Below are 19,658 nucleotides of genomic sequence, written 5' to 3'. Positions count from 1 at the left end.
AGAGCAAACTTCCTCTTTAATTAAGTGGGCTTCAGACTAATTATCGCTAACCAATCAGTGTGGTCCTATGCAAGTCAATGAGAGATGGCCCTTTTTAAGGGGACCCCAACCCTAGGATAATGGCAGATGAGAACTGACCAGAGCTATGGACCAATATTAGGTAACAAACGAATTGTCATATGTCCTGTTTTGTATTGTAATGAATGTATTGTACTCTTGTTGTATTTTAAACTAATATTTTACTCCCTCACTTAGACTATAGATATTTTCTGTGTATTAGATAAACCTGTAACGTACTCTAATAAATGGTGTTATGTTAAACCTTCCTTTCCTTTGTCAATAAGAATTCTCTTTTCAACCCATATCATATCTTCTGATTAATAAATCAGAAATATAGATTTTGAAGGTTAACAGTGGCGACCACGAAGTTGAGTACAGGACTGAAAGTATTTAATATAATTCCACAATTTGTTTATTAGAGATTAAGGTTATTAGGGGGAATTTAAGCTGAGTCAGCTTATCCAATCTATACAGGGAAAAATATAGGTAAATGTTTTTTTTTTATTATATGTTTTTATTATTAAGTGAGTATTAGATTAACTCTAAGGAGAGAATATACACCACAAGTTATTATTATTGTTTTTTTTATGTTTTGGATTTTTTTTAAATAATTTTTTTTCTTATTATTAATTTTTTATTTTTTTATTTTTTTTATTAATATCCCAAAATTATAATTGAAAAAGTTCTTTGGATGTACCCTTATATACCGGTCGATGTAAGGGGGAGGAAGTAACTTTGCGGGAAAAGTGTTATTAATTTTTTTTTTTTATTATTGCATTCTTTGGTGCTCACCAAGCTTCATTGCTGTCTCTAACAATTGCTTGAGAGTCCTGCATGGTGAGTACATTTATTTTATTGAAAAGACGCCAATTGAGTGTGATCTTGGTTTTGTTGAAAAGGTTCAACAAATGTTTGTTTTAATTGAAATGGTCTATCCACTAAATGCATAACATAGCTTTAAGAAAGTAGTTTGTTTGTTTTTACGGTGGAATTTTATAAGCAGTAATATTCTCATTGTTGTCAGTTAAAGTACAGAGCTGTGGAAGTCTTGTTGCTGAATACTGAAGCTAATCTTTGAGAAAGATTATTAGTAGTGTATTAGTGTGAAATAAGGTGCACTGAGCATAGTATAATAGACCTTCCAAAAGTTTTTGTTGTTGGTTTTTGTTTGTATTACTGAATTGAGTTACAAATACTAGTGTAAACACGGCTGCGTTTACATTACTATTGTCAGCATATAGATCCTTGGGGGCTTACAGTACACATTCTCAAAGCTCTTGGTTCTATTGTCCCCTGGGTCAATTGTTGTATTGAAGGCTCAATGTTATGGTGAGCATAATTAGTGTTCCCCCACTAATATAAAAGAGGGTTTTATTGTGAGCTGAAATATTGTTTTATTTTTACTGTATTTTCTGCATTTTTGAGTCTGTTTATGTTTTTTTTTTTTTTTTTTTTTTTAAGGTGTTTTCCTTCCCTCCTTCTATACGGTAATCTCAAAGTGGCTGTATAGTACAGGGGAAGTTAACATAATTTAGCTTACAAAATTTTGCATTGTATAGATTGGTAATGGCTGCCATGTCCGGTCTAGAAAGTTTTGTAGCAACGTATACTCGTAAACATAAGAACAATGAATTTGCCTGTGATGCCAAGTTAAAAGCATCTCCTTGGACTTATGTCCAGGAGTTATTTGAGAAACAAGTTAAAACAACCAAAAAAAATCAGCATAAAAGTCTAGCCTTAGCAGGCATGTATGCAGCTTGCATGGCTATGAATACTAAAATGCAGAAATTAGAAGATATAGTCTATAATAAAAATATTACAATTTCTGAGAAGGAAAAAGAGAATACAGCTTTACAGAACCAGGTACAAACATTAACTACCCTTAATCAATTAGTTAATGCCTCACAGGAGGAAAATGTTAAAAGTGTAAATTTGGCCCAGAAAGAAGTGGTACAATATAAAAGCATGCTAACTAAAGTTGAGACTGAGCTGGACCACATAACTACTGCATACAAAGTAGTCCAAAATCAGTTACATGAAGCTAAGAAAGGAACATTTATAGATCACACACACTGCACGCAAACCGAGTCACAGTTGCTACAAACAATTTCTATCCTTAAAGGACAGGCGGCTGTGGCCAACAGATGCGAACAAGGTAATGCTACGGCACCTACTTGTGCCTATGAAATTGGGGACACAGAGGAATATGAAGAGTATTGGGGAGAGGAAGATATGGGTTCCGATTCCACATTTCCTGTGGCGATGGGAGAAATCGCAGAGCCACAGGAAAATCGAGAATGCACCATTGTCATAGACCCACCAGACAACGGGGACCAGCTATCTACAAATGAGGAGCATGACAAGTTCCCCATCATGGGTAGGACCCAGATTTCCTCCTCTACTGAAGGAAATCAAACATTTTTGGGCTTTAATAGTGAAGGAAATGAGGTGATTTCCAATGTATATCCAATTCAACCTGTAAAAACCCTTATGAGTGTAGCGGATTTCATTGGCAAAATTAAAACGAATGAACACATTACTTCACATGCAACCAATGTACAACAGAGGTGTGAGCTCTTAGGTGTGCGAAATCCTAGTGACCAAGTTAAGGTGTTACAATTAACCCTTGACGCCCACACCTGGAATGCACTCCCAGATCAAATTAAGGAAGGCAAAGGGAGCTACAAAGTAACCGTGGCCGAATTGCAAAAAGTCATAAACCCCTCAGCTATAGGTTTGATGGTGGCCTATCAAATCAAACAAAGTAATGAGGAAAACCCTTTAGTTTATGCCAATAGATTGTGGGCAGCATATAACACTAACAATGGTAAAACCACTAGAGAGGACATGGAATATAAGAACCTACTGATACACAATGCCCATCCCGCTATTCGAATAAAATGTGAGCATTTGATAGATCCTAGAAAACATAGCTATGAGGAGGTGATTGGATTAATACATAGATCATTCCATGCCATCCAAGACTATAAACAGCACAGGCTTAAGGAAAGAGAAGAGAAACAGCTGTTTAGGAAGGTGGCTGCAGTACAATGCAGGACTACCACCGTAGAAGGCCCCCATGCCCCAGGAGAAGCCAATCCTCCATACAACCCTAACTGGGACAAAAGTTTACAAGGGAGGGGGAGGGGATATAGGGGGAAATCAGGTTATAGAGGCAGAGGCAGAGGAAGAGAAAACTCTCATAGCCACCTATCACAGGGCAAGCATGTCAGTGACACAGAAAGAGCTCCTACTTATGCAGAGTTGCGACAACAATTACAGGCCTTTCAAGTAGGCCCTGGAAAGGAAGTACAGGTAGCTTCCCAGACAGAGGCTAACCGTCATCAATGGTGACAACTACAAGGCCCCAAAATCTTAGCACCTATTTCTCTGGATAGGTGTGGGCGCCCTGTAGTGTCAGCGTTGATTAGGGGCCGTCAATGTGCCATGTTAATCGACACAGGGGCGGCGATATCAATTATGCATGACAAAGATCCCTTAAACTCAACACTATCTTCAGGAAAGCCACTGAAGCTCCAGAGCTTTGCTGGACATAATGTTGAGTATGCCTTGTCCAAGCCCCTAACAATCCAAATTGGTGAGTTAACCCTAAAACAGCCATTAGCATTAATATGTGTTTGCCAAATGAAACCAGCCTGCTGGGTTCAGACTTCTTAATTCCCAATGGATGTATGTTGGATCTGACCAACCTGTTATTATTGCAAGGGGTTCCAACTGATCAGAATAGCACCATTGTGATACCTGATTCTCACACAATTGCAGCCATCAAACGCAATGATTTAAAATATGACATACTGGAGATCATTACAGATCACCCAGAACATCAGCTTCTGCACCCTGTGATAGAAAGACATCAGGGATCCTTTGCAAAACACAAACATGACTGTGGAAAGGTAAATACGGTAATACACATCAGTGGGCCAGACCCAGTTCCGCAGAAACAATACCCCTTTCCAAAGGAAGCTATCAGCTACATACAGGAAACCATAGAGTCACTGCTTGACCAAAAGGTCATCAGACCATGTGTATCAACAACAAATGCGCCAATATGGCCGATTCGCAAAAGTACTGACAATTCGTGGAGATTAACAATCGATTACCGCAAATTGAACAGTATTACAAACAATTGCGCCCCCACCGTTGCATCTGTCCCGGATGTGTTGAGCATGTTAAATCCCAAATACAAATATTTCACAGTGCTGGACATATCAAATGGTTTTTGGTCATTACCGTTGTCAGAAGAATGTCAATACAAATTTGCATTTACATTTCTCGGAAAACAGTATACTTTCAATTCTGTCCCTCAAGGATTTCATAACTCTCCTACGTTATTTCATGCAACCATGAGAGATATTTTAATTGATTTTTCTTCTCCAAAGAATCTTTTCCAGTACGTGGACGATTTGTTGCTAGCCACATGCGACAAAGAAGAACATTTGCGGCTATTGGAGGAACTTCTGCAGATCCTAGGAAAGGCGGGACTGAAGTGTAATCCCATTAAGGCACAATTGTTGAAGGAATCTGTGTCTTTTCTTGGGATTACAGTGACAGCAAACGGACGTAAGATAGCAACTGAAAAGGTAAAAGCCATTCTACAATTACCGCTGCCAGTGAGCATCCCGACTCAGATCTTTTTTAGGATTGGTAAATTATTCACGGGCTTTCATCCCTGAATTTGCACAAAAATCTGCACCACTGTATGATTTGTTGAAAAAGGATACCCAATGGCAATGGACTGAGCAACACACCAAGGCAGTGCAGGAGCTTAAAGAAGCTTTAGCGCAAGCGCCAGCATTAGCCAACCCAGAGTACCAACTGCCCTTTCACATTGAGACTGCCATATCAGAGACAGCCATGTCAGCTGTTCTGTCACAGGAAATCCATGGGCAACAGGGACCCATTTCATATGCGTCTAAATTATTATCTCCTGTGGAAATGAAGTACTCTCTATGTGAAAAACACCTCCTAGTTACGTTTTGGGCAGTGAAATACTTCACATACATCATAGGACTTAACCCAGTAATCCTGCACACAACTCACACTCCCACTAAATTTTTACTCACAGACCGAGTGAAGGATGGCAATGTATCCAATGCCAGATTGGCCCATTGGGCTTTGTTGCTTCAAGACAGAGACATTAAAGTTCAACACACAAATAATCCGTCCACTAGAGCCCATGGCCTCCTTTACCAGGGAGTACCACATGAATGTGATATCACCCCACAATCAGCGGCACAACAATTCTTTAGACCTTTGTCAGTAAAGGAAACAGTCCCTGAAAACGCAGGCCAAATTTTCACAGATGGATCATGTTTTTACGTGGAGGGTTCTCCATGTGCAGGATTTGGAATATACTATATCAATCCACAAGCAAAGACCCAAACATCAATCTTTCGGTCATGTAAAGTCAAATCAGCACAATTTGCGGAAATGGCTGCAATCGCTCATGCCCTAGAACTGATGAAAGGGGACCAAGAAATTGTTTTATACTCAGATTCTGCGTGGGTCTGTAATGCCCTTACAGAATTTCTGCCCTTCTGGCACACCCACCAGTACATGTCCTCAGATGGGTCTCCACTTAAACATGCATCCCTGTTGAAATATATTGTATCATTGGTGCAAAAGTTGCCAGTCAAACCATGGGTGTGCAAAGTTAAAAGGTCATTCAGGTACTGCCCCATACTGGGAACAAAATGAGGCGGCGGATTGCTTGGCCAAACAAGGAGCACAGGGAGGGGAGATCTGGGAAATTCCGTCGAATTTACCGGACCTAGTCTTGTGCCCCAGTGTTTGTGCCCTCACAAAATCCTGCATAGTAGTTCCGGATATTTCGGACATACAATGCCAGGATGACAACATTAAGGAAATAATGCAAAAACTGCAAAATGAGACTGGAGAACTCTCTGAGGGGAATACTTTGGCAAAATATATAAAACACCTCACATTGTCAGAAGATAAAAAGGTATTGTTACATCATGGAGATGAAGTAACTTGGGTGGTTCCTGAAAAATACCAAAATGAAATGATTTACATAGTGCATGACCTGCCTACTGGGGGTCATCAAGGGTCAGAGAAAACAGGTGAGCGGCTCAAGAACATAGGTTGGTGGTCTTCCATGATGACAGATGTGAAGCAGTATTGTGACAATTGTATTGTCTGTGCACAGGTTAACCCCGCACCAAGGAAGATCAATGCCCCTTTACGAATTAGACTGAAAGAAGGGCCATGGAATGCCTTACAAATGGATTACATGGGACCCTTGCCAGTCACTGCTAGAAACAACAGATTCATCTTCGTAGTCACAGATTTATTTTCTAAATGGGCAGAGATCTTCCCAACCAAAAGTAACACTGCACAAAATACGGCTAAGATTTTAGTAGAACAGGTGTTCAGTAGATGGGGGCTCCCAGGATCAATAGAGTCAGATCAGGGGACCCATTTTACTGGAAAGGTGGTAAAAACCTGCCTACAGATGTTAGGGGTGGAGCAAAAATTTCACATTCCATATCACCCAGAATCTTCAGGTCAGGTTGAAAGAGCCAATCGGCAGATTAAGACAATGCTAAAAAAATTTGTACACATCAATGGTAAGAACTGGGATAATCTGTTGCCATTACTGGCCATGGCCATCCGAGCAACCCCCTCATATGCTACCCGGCTGACACCCTTTGAAGTGCTGACAGGTAGACAGATGAGACTCCCTGAACATCTCTGGCTAGAGATGCATACACCTACCATAGACAGACTTTCAATGGACCAATACCTCCTTAAACTCCAAAAAGCGGTAAAAGAGATCCATGTATTTGCCGCAGCACAAATGGGTAAAAGTCAAAAGAAAGCCAAGGCGTATTTTGACAAAGGGGTTCGAGAATGCACTTGGGCCATAGGAGACCGAGTTATGTTCTTGGAACTACGTCCCCTGGATCACAGTCTAAGTCAAAAATGGAGAGGTCCATTTTCTATTATTGATAAATTAAGTCCGTCTGTATATAAAATCAGAATAGAGGCGGGCAAAAAGACACAAGATAAATGGGTTCATGCGAACCAACTGAAACAGTTCCATGGAGCCAAAGAAATCAACTAAAATGTGCTGCTTTCTTTCCTTTTAGAGCCATGAAGTCGATGTGGATCGTTATCCTGCTCCAGCTGATCACAACTACCAAGGAAGAGGAGACTGGACCACTCATCAGCGTGATCGTTGACAAGAATCCTGTCTACTGCCTAGAGGGGGAATCCATTTTATTACCTGTGGCCATTGTAGGGACTGTGGGGAAGCAAGTATATTGGTGGAGTCCCATTGATAATCATCTCGTCTGGGGTAACGGCGTCGCAGGGAATATCACTGACTACCGGGATAGAGTCATGAGTTTTCAGAATGGATCCTTGTTGATTCAAGAGACACGGTTGAGTGATGCCGGAGAGTGGAAATATTCTTTTGTTATCTCCATCCCCTTGTCCAGCAACACACAGGCATCCACTCTTCAGTACGTCCCAGGAAAAGTCACCTTGCACGTGTCCCCAAAGACTAACACCCCGGCTCCTACCATTTTGCCCAAAAATACAGCTGCAATCCCCTACTATGAACCAACATCCTTGGAATGCCCATCACTGCAAGAGGGACCACCTAGTGGCCTAACGGCAACATCAATCCCTGGAATTCTGTTCAATAACGTTAAGTTCATTCATGTACCCGTGGTACTTAATTTGTCCCAGTGGAACATGGCTGAATTCGGCTCATGTGCCCGGACAAATGTGTCTCTGTTTTACTCCTCCTTGCTGGTAGATTTGATTGCCTCCCATGCAAGCCGAACTCAGGACCCATTTGCAGAACCAAACCTCACTCCCCATAGGGGCATTTTCAGATCCAGAAAGTTAAAGGGGTTGGACAGCATACTTGGGTCCATCCCAGGACTTTTTGGATCTGGCATGTCAATTTGGAACCGAGCCGATTTGTCAGCGATTCGCAGGCATATCGGAAACTTTGAACAAAAAGAGGGTCGGCAAGTGCTGAAACCAGTTCTGCAGGGTGTTGAGGGGCTTGCAGAGGAGGAAAGGTTTACGGTGTATAACATGAAAGATATTGCCCAGTTGTTTGAAAAGACACAACAGAAAATCAACGAAATCATAAACATAAATAATCAGAAAGCTAGAGAGGATAGTATGGGGAAAGAGGTAATATGCACTGCGTATGGAAATTTTGTTTTAACCAAGGTCACTAATATCATCCGAGATATCCAAGCAGGTAAAATCCCTGATATATTAAGAGATACCGACCTTACCCAATGGTATTGTACTCACACTAATAATAGTGGTGGAATGAATGTACATTCTGGAGACAAGTGCAAACCTCTGCCAGTTTCCACAATTCGAAATATAGGGATAGTAACACCACACCCAAATAGAGGGCCATTTGCTTGCAAGAAGAGCCCGTCCCTGTGCGCCTACCGGGACCTAATGTATGTTTCCTTCACCATGTCGCTGCCAGTGTTCCATCCACAAGATGACTACTTTAACACGATGGCGTCCATACACTCCCTCGGGTACCTTGAAAACGACGTGTACAAGGAAAGGTTGCACCTCCCCGAAATGCTCATTCAAGTTCAAGGGCGATGGAAAGCACCACACACTGCCTGCTGCACTGTCAAAGACAATAGGTACTTATGCCGTTGTGATGTGTTTGAAATTGACACTCCAGTCTGTGGTCTAAGCAATGACCCGGATCCCACCAAAGTAGCGAGGGACCCCCAACTGGAAAGTCCACGCCACCCACCTCAAGAAACCAGCACAAGTGAGATGGAAGCTAACTGCCCAGTGAAGCTGTCAAAATGGAGAACACCTAGCACAAAGGTCACCTACCACATGGATGGACTGTACTGTGTCGTTACCAATCACCAGACATTTCTCTATGGGGGTCAGTCGTGTCCCATACCCTATCCAAATTTTTGCTTCATTCCACACGAGTACACTATTATTGGGCAAACTGTAGTAACCCCCATACCAGTGTTAACAGAAGACTATATCATTGAGAGTCCCCCTGATGTCCCAGATCCTATAACCTATCTACCCCATTTTGATATAAAAATTGATACTCTGTCAGTAAACCTTCACAATCTGCTCGCAAGGAAGGATACCCATATAATTCAAATTAGTAATGATATGGAGAAAACAGGGAAAAGGTTGAATGAACTTTTACATGATGGGGATTTCAGTTTGGTCACCACCAGGACCTGGGTAGAAATGGGAATAAAAGGTCTTCTCATATTGCAGTGTGGGGTACTGTTATTTATGACGGGTATGGTGATATATCTCGGCCGACTTCTAAGATGGCAGAGGGAGAAACTGAACTCACTAATGGAGATTAGACAAACAATTACTCACTTAAGTGTGGCGTCGTTTCATTGGACTCAACTTGCCACAAGGGGTCATCTGTTGCCTTATGAGGAGTTTATGAGTAATCTCCATTAGCAACTGGGAATATTTGTATTATAGATGTAGATATTAGTATAAGAAATAAAGAAGTAGTTTAGCTTAACCTGCACAGATGGTTTGATGTACAGGAACAGACGTCTGGTCAGCGTATATAATTCAATTAACAATACCTTTGTCTCACAGGTATGCTAAGTGTGGGTGTGAGGGAGATGTCCTGCTGTTTACCTAATGTAATAATCAAAACCCACGAACAGATACCATTTGGGGTGTGTAGTCGGTACGGAGCCGAATTCATTTGCTAGATAAAGGCTTGTGTATTCTTCCGTGCTAATCAACCATTTATCCATTTCAAAGGGTGGTTGATATGCTTAAAATATTTCTTTGATCTGTTCAGGAATGGACAATTTACCCCGGCTGGGACTATGCATAGTTAAGTGTCCTATTCAAGAGCAAACTTCCTCTTTAATTAAGTGGGCTTCAGACTAATTATCGCTAACCAATCAGTGTGGTCCTATGCAAGTCAATGAGAGATGGCCCTTTTTAAGGGGACCCCAACCCTAGGATAATGGCAGATGAGAACTGACCAGAGCTATGGACCAATATTAGGTAACATATCAGATCATCTCCCAGCACTTACAAGGTATACCGAATTGTCATATGTCCTGTTTTGTATTGTAATGAATGTATTGTACTCTTGTTGTATTTTAAACTAATATTTTACTCCCTCACTTAGACTATAGATATTTTCTGTGTATTAGATAAACCTGTAACGTACTCTAATAAATGGTGTTATGTTAAACCTTCCTTTCCTTTGTCAATAAGAATTCTCTTTTCAACCCATATCATATCTTCTGATTAACCACTTTCAGACCGGACCATTTTGCTGGTAAATGACCAGAGGTCTTTTTACACTTTGGTACTGCGCTGCTTTAACTGGTAATTGCGCGGTCATGCAATGTTGTACCCAAACAAAATTTGCGTCCTTTTCTTCCCACAAATAGAGCTTTCTTTTGATGGTATTTGATTGCCTCTGCGATTTTTATTTTTTGCGATATAAACGTAAAAAGACCGCAAATTTTGAAAAAAAATGATATTTTCTACTTTTTGTTATTAGAAAAATCCAATAAACTCAATTTTAGTCATACATTTAGGCCAAAATGTATTCAGCCACATGTCTTTGGTAAAAAAAAAGTCAATAATTGTATATTTATTGGTTTGCGCAAAAGTTGTCACATCTACAAACTAAGGTACGTTTTCTGGAATTTACGCAGCTTTTAGTTTACGACTGCCTATCTCATTTCTTGAGGTGCTAAAATGGCAGGGCAGTACAAAACCCCCCCAAATGACCCCATTTTGGAAAGTAGACCCCCTAAGGAAATTGATAAGAGGCATGTTGAGCCCATTGAATATTTTATTTTTTTGCCTCAAGCGATTGAATAATGACAAAAAAAAAAAATTTTTTTTTTTTTTACACAAAGTTGTCACTAAATGATATATTGCTCACACATGCTATGGGCGTATGTGAAATGACACCCCAAAATAAATTCTGCTGCTTCTCCTGAGTATGGGGATACCACATATGTGGGACTTTTTGGGAGCCTAGCCGCGTACGGGGCCCCGAAAACCAAGCACCGCCTTCAGGCTTTCTAAGGGCGTAATTTTTTGATTTCACTCCTCACTACCTATTACAGTTTTGAAGGCCATAAAATGCCAAGATGGCACAAAACCCCCACAAATGACCCCATTTTAGAAAGTAGACACCCCAAGCTATTTGCTGAGAGGCATGTTGAGTCCATGGAATATTTTATATTTTGCCACAAGTTGCGGGAAAATTACAAACTTTTTTTTTTTTTTTTTTTTTTCACAAAGTTGTCACTAAATGATATATTGCTCACGCATGCCATGGGCATATGTGAAATGACACCCCAAAATAAATTCTGCTGCTTCTCCTGAGTATGGGGATACCACATATGTGGGACTTTTTGGGAGCCTAGCCGCGTACGGGGCCCCGAAAACCAAGCACCGCCTTCAGGCTTTCTAAGGGCGTTACAGTTTTGAAGGCCATAAAATGCCAAGATGGCACAAACCCCCCCCAAATGACCCCATTTTGGAAAGTAGACACCCCTAAATTTAGGGGTACACTAGTGAGACTAGGTAATAAATGGCGGGTGCCCTGAAACTATAAAAAAATAACTAACCAACCAGCGTCACCTGTAACAGTTATATGGTGATCACTGGTGAAAGGGTTAACTAGGGGGCAATTAGGGGGCTTTATGCGGTAGTATATGGGGGTCCCTGGCGCTATAAAAAGCTGCAGCGAACCTAAATACCTACCTGCCTAACTAGCGTCACCTGTGACACTAATACAGCGATCAGAAAAACGATCGCTTATTAGGCTGGGTTCACACTGGAGCGATGCGGGAACGCCACGAATGCGCGGCGGGTTCCCGCATCGCATGCCTCCCGGCGGCAGTTCACACTGCCCTATGCGAACTGCTGGGAGTGTCAGTGAAATGTTACTGACACCCCCAGATCAGTTCGCATATCGCAGTGCGATCTGCAAACTCGGATCGCATGGTGTGAACACCCATGCGATCCGATTCTGCTGCGGGCCAAAAAAAGGGTCCCGTGCGAATTTGCGGCGGGTGCGGCGAATGGCTGAACTCGAATCGCACAGAGATCGGATGTGATTTGCACTGCAGTGCGGTGCGAATCACATTCGTTCTCATAAACCGCTGCAATGTGAACCCAGCCTTAGTGACACTGGCGACGGGGGGTGATCACGGGGTTAAACCTTTATTGGGGGGGTTAGGGGGGTACATTAGAACTAAAGGGGGCTAACTCTAACTGCCCTAACAGTTATTACAGTCACAAATGACACCAATGCAAAAAAAAAAAAAAAAAAAAAAAAAAGACATTGGTGTCACTGTGACTGGGGGGCAGGGGTAATTGGGGGGGTGATCGGGGGGTAAAGGGGGGGTGTGAGTGTGCCTGGCATGTTCTACTGTGTGTGTGAGTGTTGGTGCAACTTACTGATCCGCTCTCCTCCGTGTCGGAACGAAAAATACCGACACGGAGGAGAGAATACATCACTTCCTCTCCTGTGTTTACATTACAGGAGAGGAAGTGATGTCACCGGGGATTTCTATTCGTCGGGAGCGATCGCGAGGGGGTGGCCATGAATGAATGGCCGTCCCCTCGTCCGGGATCGCTCCCGAACGAATACCGACCGCCGCAGGCACCGGGCGGGGGCCCGATCGGGCCCCCGACCCGCGGGAGGCAAGGGACGTACATGTATGTCCTTATGCCTGCCCGTGCCATTGTACCGACGTACATCGGCGTGCGGCGGTCGGCAACTGGTTAATAAATCAGAAATATAGATTTTGAAGGTTAACAGCTTTTTGAATAACATTGGGAAGGGTTATCACCCCTGTAACATTTGTTTTACTGTCTGTACCTCTGTTCAGAAGATTTCCCCTCACTTTCTGTCCCAACGAATTGGATTTTGAAAATTTTGGGTTGTTGGGAAAACATAGGCTGGTAATAAAGCATCAGTGGAGACCCCTTTTTCCCCATATTAACTCTTACAAGAGAGAATTTCCCTTCCTAGGAGTAGATCTCCTCTCACTTCCTGTTGTCTCTGGATGTTTGCAAGTCGGCGACTGCCTGTATTCCTGAACTTGGTTTTATCTTATGGTTGCTGTTATAGGATATTGTGGGAACGCATTAATGCAATGCATGCCATCTCAGCTTGCAGAGCTTGGATTCACTGAATGAATTTACCAAAAAATGTAAATATACAGCCTCATGCTACATAACTAGGCTTCATTTCATGCTGAATAAACTAAATTTGTTAATGCATCTTGAACAGTAAACTATCTTTTAGATAGATTTTAACTCCAAAAGCATAAAAAAAATAAAAAATAAAATAAAAAATTACCAAATCTGATTTTTTTTAAATAAAAAAAAAATCGATTTTTATCCACCCTGATTTATACATTGAAATCTCACATTTCTGTTAACCCGTTTAGTACAAATTTTTTCATCTTTTGGCCTCATGCACACGGACGTTTTTACAGCCACTTTTTTTAGCTTTTTTTGCAGCTTAAAAACGGCTGTCCATGTTAGTCTATGGCTTCATGCCCACCTAGGCGTTTTTGAGCTGCAAATGGCATAGGCGTTTTAAAAGCTGTAAAAAAAAAAAAAAACCCAGGACCAGTGCGTTCCGTGGCGCTAGAGCTGTAAAAGCGCGAATCGCGGGAAAACGCGCATAACCGCGTAACATATTTTCTTTGTTTTCTGTGGCATTGTGGGAAATTTGGGAGTGCTATAGCCAAGAGATGTGTTTCTTTAAAAACGCTACTTGACGCTAAAAAATGCGCAAAAACGCCAATGCAAAACGCGGTAAAAATCCAGTTTTTAATGCCGATTTTTCCAGTTGTCAGAGCTAGCTTTGCAGCCAGTTTTTTAAAACGTCCGTGTGCATTAGCACTTTAAAATAAGTCTTAAAAGGAGTGAAAGCTTAAACATTTTAAACAAAATCAAAACAAAAAGAATAAATGGTGACAATAGGTTATGTTTTACTGCATACATTTGCTTTGCAAGCTTTAACCACTTCCATACCGGGCCTATTCTGGCACACCTCTCTTACATGTAAAAATAATCTTTTTTGCTAGAAAATTACTCCCCAAACACATACACTAATATATATATATATATATATATATATATATATATATATATATATATATATATATATAATGGCAATTGCTGCAATATTTTATGTCACACTGTTTGCCCAGCAGTCTTTGAAATGCAATTGATTGGGAAAAAATACACTTCAATTAAAAAAATAAAAAAAAGAACGAAACAGTAAAGTTAGCCCAATTTTTTTAGTTTTAATGTGAAAGATGACGTTACTCCGCAAGAATCGTGAGAGAACCGTGATCCATCTTCTAAGCAAAAAAATTGCGATTCTCATTTTAGCCAAAATCATCCAGCTCTAATAGATACCCAACATGTCACTCTTTAAAATTGCACACACGTTATGACGAAAAACGTAGGTACTTAAAAATCTCCATAGGCAAGGCTTTAAATTTTTTTTTTTTTTTACAGGTTACATGTTTAGAGTTACAGAGGTGGTCTAGTGCTAGACTTGTTGCTCATGCGCCAATGCACGCGGTGATACCTCAAAATGTGTGGTTTGAACAGCATTTACATATGTGGGCAGGACTTGCGTTCGCTTCTGAGTGCGAGCTACCGGGGACAGGGGCGTTTAAAAATTTTTTAATTCCTTGGCAGGTTCTCTTTATGGAGAGATGCAGGGTCAATAAGACCCCACATCTCTTTATGGAGAGATGCGGGGTCAATAAGACCCCACATCTCTCCTCCCTCGATGTTTTAAACAACTCCGCAATTGCAGCTTTGTTTAGATCCGCAGCCTCGGCCTCTGATGGTCAGAGATGACTGGTGAACATCTGGTCACCGTTAATCTCTTATGGTTGTCATCCTATGGTTGCCGATTCTTTCTCTGGGTCACTGATGGCACAGAGAAGTTTCTGGATGGCGGGGGGGGGGGTACGGAATGTTGAAGCTGAACTGCTGCTATGATCATTTTTATGGTGCACAGAATTGCCAACTGAAAACAAGGATATCTGAATATCTGTAGCTGCAGACATTCAGATGTTCCCACTGAAAATCATGATGTCTTTGGGCAGGAAGTGGTTAAATAAAATTCCCAAGTTTATATTTTAGCAAAATTGTAGGTACGTCACAGGGTTATCGTGTCAACTTAAGAACACACTTACTTGTTGAAAAGGTGGTTATCCACTTTGATCTTGCTGTAGGCTTTAAAATCATCCGGCATCAGCATAACAGGAACTGGAACATTACTTAACTCATTGATCTGAAAGCCAGAAGATGAAAACATTTAAACACAGATATGATGTAATCCATTTGATTACTGCCATCTATCCAATCAACAAAAACTTCTAACATCTTTGCAGTCAATATCTTAAAAAAAAAGAAAAAAAAAAAAAAAAAGAAGAAAAGCACACACACACACACACACACACACACACACACACGTCAGGGCTCAACAAATTCTAGGCACCACACCTCTATTAACCACTTGACCACTGGGCACTTAAACGCTGTTAAAGTGGTTGTAAACCCTTACAACAAACTTTGAGCTACAGGTAAGCCTAGATTAAGGCTTACCTGTAGGTCCAAGAAATATCTCCTAAACCTACACGGTTTAGGAGATATTTGCCGAAAGACAGGCACTGCTGTCTATGGTGCATGAGCGCGCCACTGTCAACGGCGATATGCCACGAGTGGCTGCTCCCTGCGCATCCGCGGGAGTGATGTCATCGCAGCTTTGCCGAATGACAGCGGCGGAGCAGCGAGACCCACCGAGAAGATGGTTGATTGCTCCGGACTACAGGGGACAGCGGTGACTTCGCTGGCTCCTGTGTCAGGTAAGTGACACATAATGGACTACTATGTGATGCATAGTAGTCCATCATGCTTCAACTTTGCAGGGAATCAAAGAGGAAGTAAAAACATCAGAGTTTACTTCCTCTTTAATAACCAGACCAATTTTCAGCTTTCGGTGCTCTCACATTTTGAATGACAATTACTCAGTCATGCAACACTGTACCCATATGAAATTTTTGTCCTTTTTTCCACACAAATAGAGCTTTCTTTTGGTGGTATTTAATCACCGCTGGGTTTTTTATTTTTTGTGCTATAAACGAAAAAAGACCAAATATTCTGTAAAAAAAAAAAATGAATTTTTCTTCGTTTGTTATAAAATGTAGCAGATTAGTAATTTTTCTTCATAAATTTCGGCCAAAATTTATACTACTACTACATATCTTTGGATAAAAATAAGTACAAATTGGTGGATATTTGTTTTTTGTGAAAGCTATAGAGTCCACAAGCTATGGTGCCAATATCTGAAAATTTATCACACCCGTATGTCTTATTTCTGGAGACCCTAACATGCCAGAAAAGTACAAATACCCCCCAAATTACCCCTTTTTGGAAAGGAGACATTCCAAGGTATTTAGTAAGAGGCATGATGAGGTTTTTGAAGTTGTAATTTTTTCCTACAATTCTTTGCAAAATCAAGATTTTTTTTTTTCCTTTTTTTTCCTCCACAAAATTGTCATATTATCAGGTTATTTCTCACACACAGCATATGCATACCACAAATTACACCCCAAAACACATTCTGCTATTACTCCTGAGTATGGCGATACCACATGTGAGACTTTTACACAGCGTGGCCACATACAGAGGCCCAACATGCAGGGAGCACCATCAGGCGTTCTGGAGCACCCAGGCCAATTCTGACATTTCTCTCCTACATGTAAAAATCATCATTTATTTGCTAGAAAATACATATAACCCCAAAACATTATATATTTTTTTTAGCAAAGACCCTAGAGAATACAATGGTGGTCATTGCTAATTTTTATCACGCACGGTATTTTTCGAATGCGTTTTGTGCTAAAAAAAATAAAAAAATAAAATAAAATAAAAAAATAAAAAAAATCGCACAGCAAAGTTAGCCCAATGTTTTTGCATAATGTGAAAGATGAAGTTACGCTGAGTAAATAGAAACCCAACTTGTCACCCTTCAAAATTGCACATGCTCGTGGAATGTCGCCAAACGTCGCTACTTAAAAATCCCCATAGGCGATGCTTTAATTTTTTTTACTGGTTACATATTTTCAGTTAGAGGAGGTCTAGGGCCAAAATTATTGCTCTCGCTCTAACGTTCGCAGCGATACCTCACATGTGTGGTTTGAACACAGTTTTCATATGTGGGCGGGACCTACGTGTTTGCTTCTGCATGCGAGAACATGGGGACAGGGGCGCTTAAAAAAAAAAAAAATTGTTATTGTTCATTTTACTTTATTTTAGTTTGACATTTTTTCCCCCAAAAATAAATTTTTTGATCACTTTTATTCTATTACAAGGAATGTAAACATCCCTTGTAATAGAAATAGGTATGACAGGTCCTCTTTACAGTGAGATATGGGGTCAATAAGACCCCACATCTCACCTCTAGGCTGGGAAGCCTGTAAAAAAAATGGCAGGGTATTGGATATGGCAGGGTATTGCCAGGGTATTGCAGAGTATTGGCAGGGAATTGAGGGGTTAAATTTCGGTGAGCAGCGATGTGGGCGCTGCTGACACTGATGTCTTCCCCCCTCCGCTGTACCGATCAGTACAGAGAGGGGAGGGAGGAACCGGCGGTTTGTTTACAAGTGATCTCTCCGCCATTTGACGGAGCGATCACGTGGTAAACAGCCGCGATGAGCGGGCGTTTACCGTGATCCGTCGGGTCCTGTGGACCCGGCTGTCACGGATGCTCTCGAGTGCGCGCCCCACTTACTGGTGTGCCAGGGCTTAGAATTTAGGGATTCGAGACACAAATCTAAAAGCAAAACTAAAAATAGTCAAAACTATTTGGAATGTATAAATCTTGTACTGGTTAAAAAGGTTGTATAAAAAAAAAAAAAAAAAAAAAAATGTAATAAATTATGCCAGAAAATATATAATGGAATATAAAACTTTTTTTTAAATAACCTCATTTTATAAAGAAGTCCTTTGGTATGACAGTAGCATAACAGCAAGTTCAGCCTGGAGCTGACGAAAAGACTCTAGATCTAGAGCTGCACAATTAATCGTTAAAAGATTCGCCCCCTCCGACGATCTGTATTGAGTTCTCTGCTCATTCTGGCAGTCTGCCAAACCGAGGGGACTGCCAAGTTTTTCAACAACATTGTAACTCTTCCATCTCAGATCAAGGGGATAAAGCCTCTGTGTGAATATGCAGGAAGTGTAACCACTTAAAGTCTAAACCTTTTTCTGACACTTTCTTCGTTAAAATCAGATTTTTATTTTTTTGCTAGAAAATTACTTGGAACCCCACAAAAAAAAAAAATATATATATATATATATACATACATATACACATATACATACATACATACATACATACATACATACATACATACATACATACATACACATACATACATACACATACACATACATACACATACACACACACACACACACACACACACGCCTTGCGAAAGTATTCAGCCCCCTTGAACTTTTCAACCTTTTGCCACATTTCAGGCTTCAAACAAAGATATAACATTTTTATTTTTTGTGAGGAATCACCAACAAGTGAGACACCAATGTGAAGTGGAACGAAATCTAATGGATTTTGAAACTTTTTTTAACTAATAAAAAAAATGAAAAGTGGGGCGTGCAAAATTATTCGGCCCCCTTGCATTAATACTTTGTAGAGCCACCTTTTGCTGCGATTACAGCTGCAAGTCGCTTGGGGTATGTCTATCAGTTTTGCACATCGAGAGACTGAAATTCTTGCCCATTCTTCCTTGCAAAACAGCTCGAGCTCAGTGAGGTTGGATGGAGAGCGTTTGTGAACAGCAGTTTTCAGCTCTTTCCACAGATTCTCGATTGGATTCAGGTCTGGACTTTGACTTGGCCATTCTAACACCTGGATACGTTTATTTGTGAACCAATCCTTTGTAGATTTTGCTGTATGTTTGGGATCATCGTCTTGTTGGAAGATAAATCTCCGTCTCAGTTTCAGGTCTTTTGCAGACTACAACAGGTTTTCATCCAGAATGGTCCTGTATTTGGCTGCATCCATCTTCCCCTCAATTTTAACCATCTTCCCTGTCCCTGCTGAAGAAAAGCAGGCCCAAACCATGATGCTGCCACCACCATGTTTGACAGTGGGGATGGTGTGTTGAGGGTGATGAGCTGTGTTGCTTTTTACGCCAAACATATCGTTTTGCATTGTGGGCAAAAAGTTGGATTTTGGTTTCATCTGACAAGAGCACCTTCTTCCACATGTTTGGTGTGTCTCCCAGGTGGCTTGTGGCAAACTTTAGACAAAAAACTTTTTATGGATATCTTCGAGAAATGGCTTTCTTCTTGCCACTCTTCCATAAAGGCCAGATTTGTGCAGTGCACGACTGATTGTTGTCCTATGGACAGACTCTCCCACCTCAGCTGTAGTTCTCTGCAGTTCATCCAGAGTGATCATGGGCCTCTTGGCTGCATCTCTGATCAGTCTTCTTGTCTGAGCTGAA

At 41.0% G+C, this 19,658-nt stretch overlaps 1 protein-coding gene across 4 annotated transcripts in view; it reads right to left on the bottom strand.

The window, feature by feature from the left end:
* Positions 1-19,658, bottom strand: part of PIP4K2B (phosphatidylinositol-5-phosphate 4-kinase type 2 beta) — a 371,685-nt gene that overhangs the window by 298,232 nt on the left and 53,795 nt on the right. For all 4 annotated transcript variants that reach the window (XR_013263536.1, XR_013263535.1, XM_077459404.1 and 1 more), the window contains exon 2: positions 15,318-15,415. Coding sequence is in view for 2 of the 4 variants with exons in the window: in XM_077459404.1 (XP_077315530.1) it covers positions 15,318-15,415 (98 nt within the window). In the remaining 2 variants the exon portion in view is untranslated. The remainder of the gene's footprint in view (positions 1-15,317; positions 15,416-19,658) is intronic.

The sequence above is a fragment of the Lithobates pipiens genome, unplaced genomic scaffold, assembly GCF_037356315.1.
Source record: "Lithobates pipiens isolate NorthernLeopardFrog02 unplaced genomic scaffold, aLitPip1_a1.2 Scaffold_28, whole genome shotgun sequence".
Taxonomy (NCBI): Eukaryota; Metazoa; Chordata; class Amphibia; order Anura; family Ranidae; genus Lithobates; species Lithobates pipiens.
This window is presented reverse-complemented; position numbering and strand designations above follow the sequence as displayed.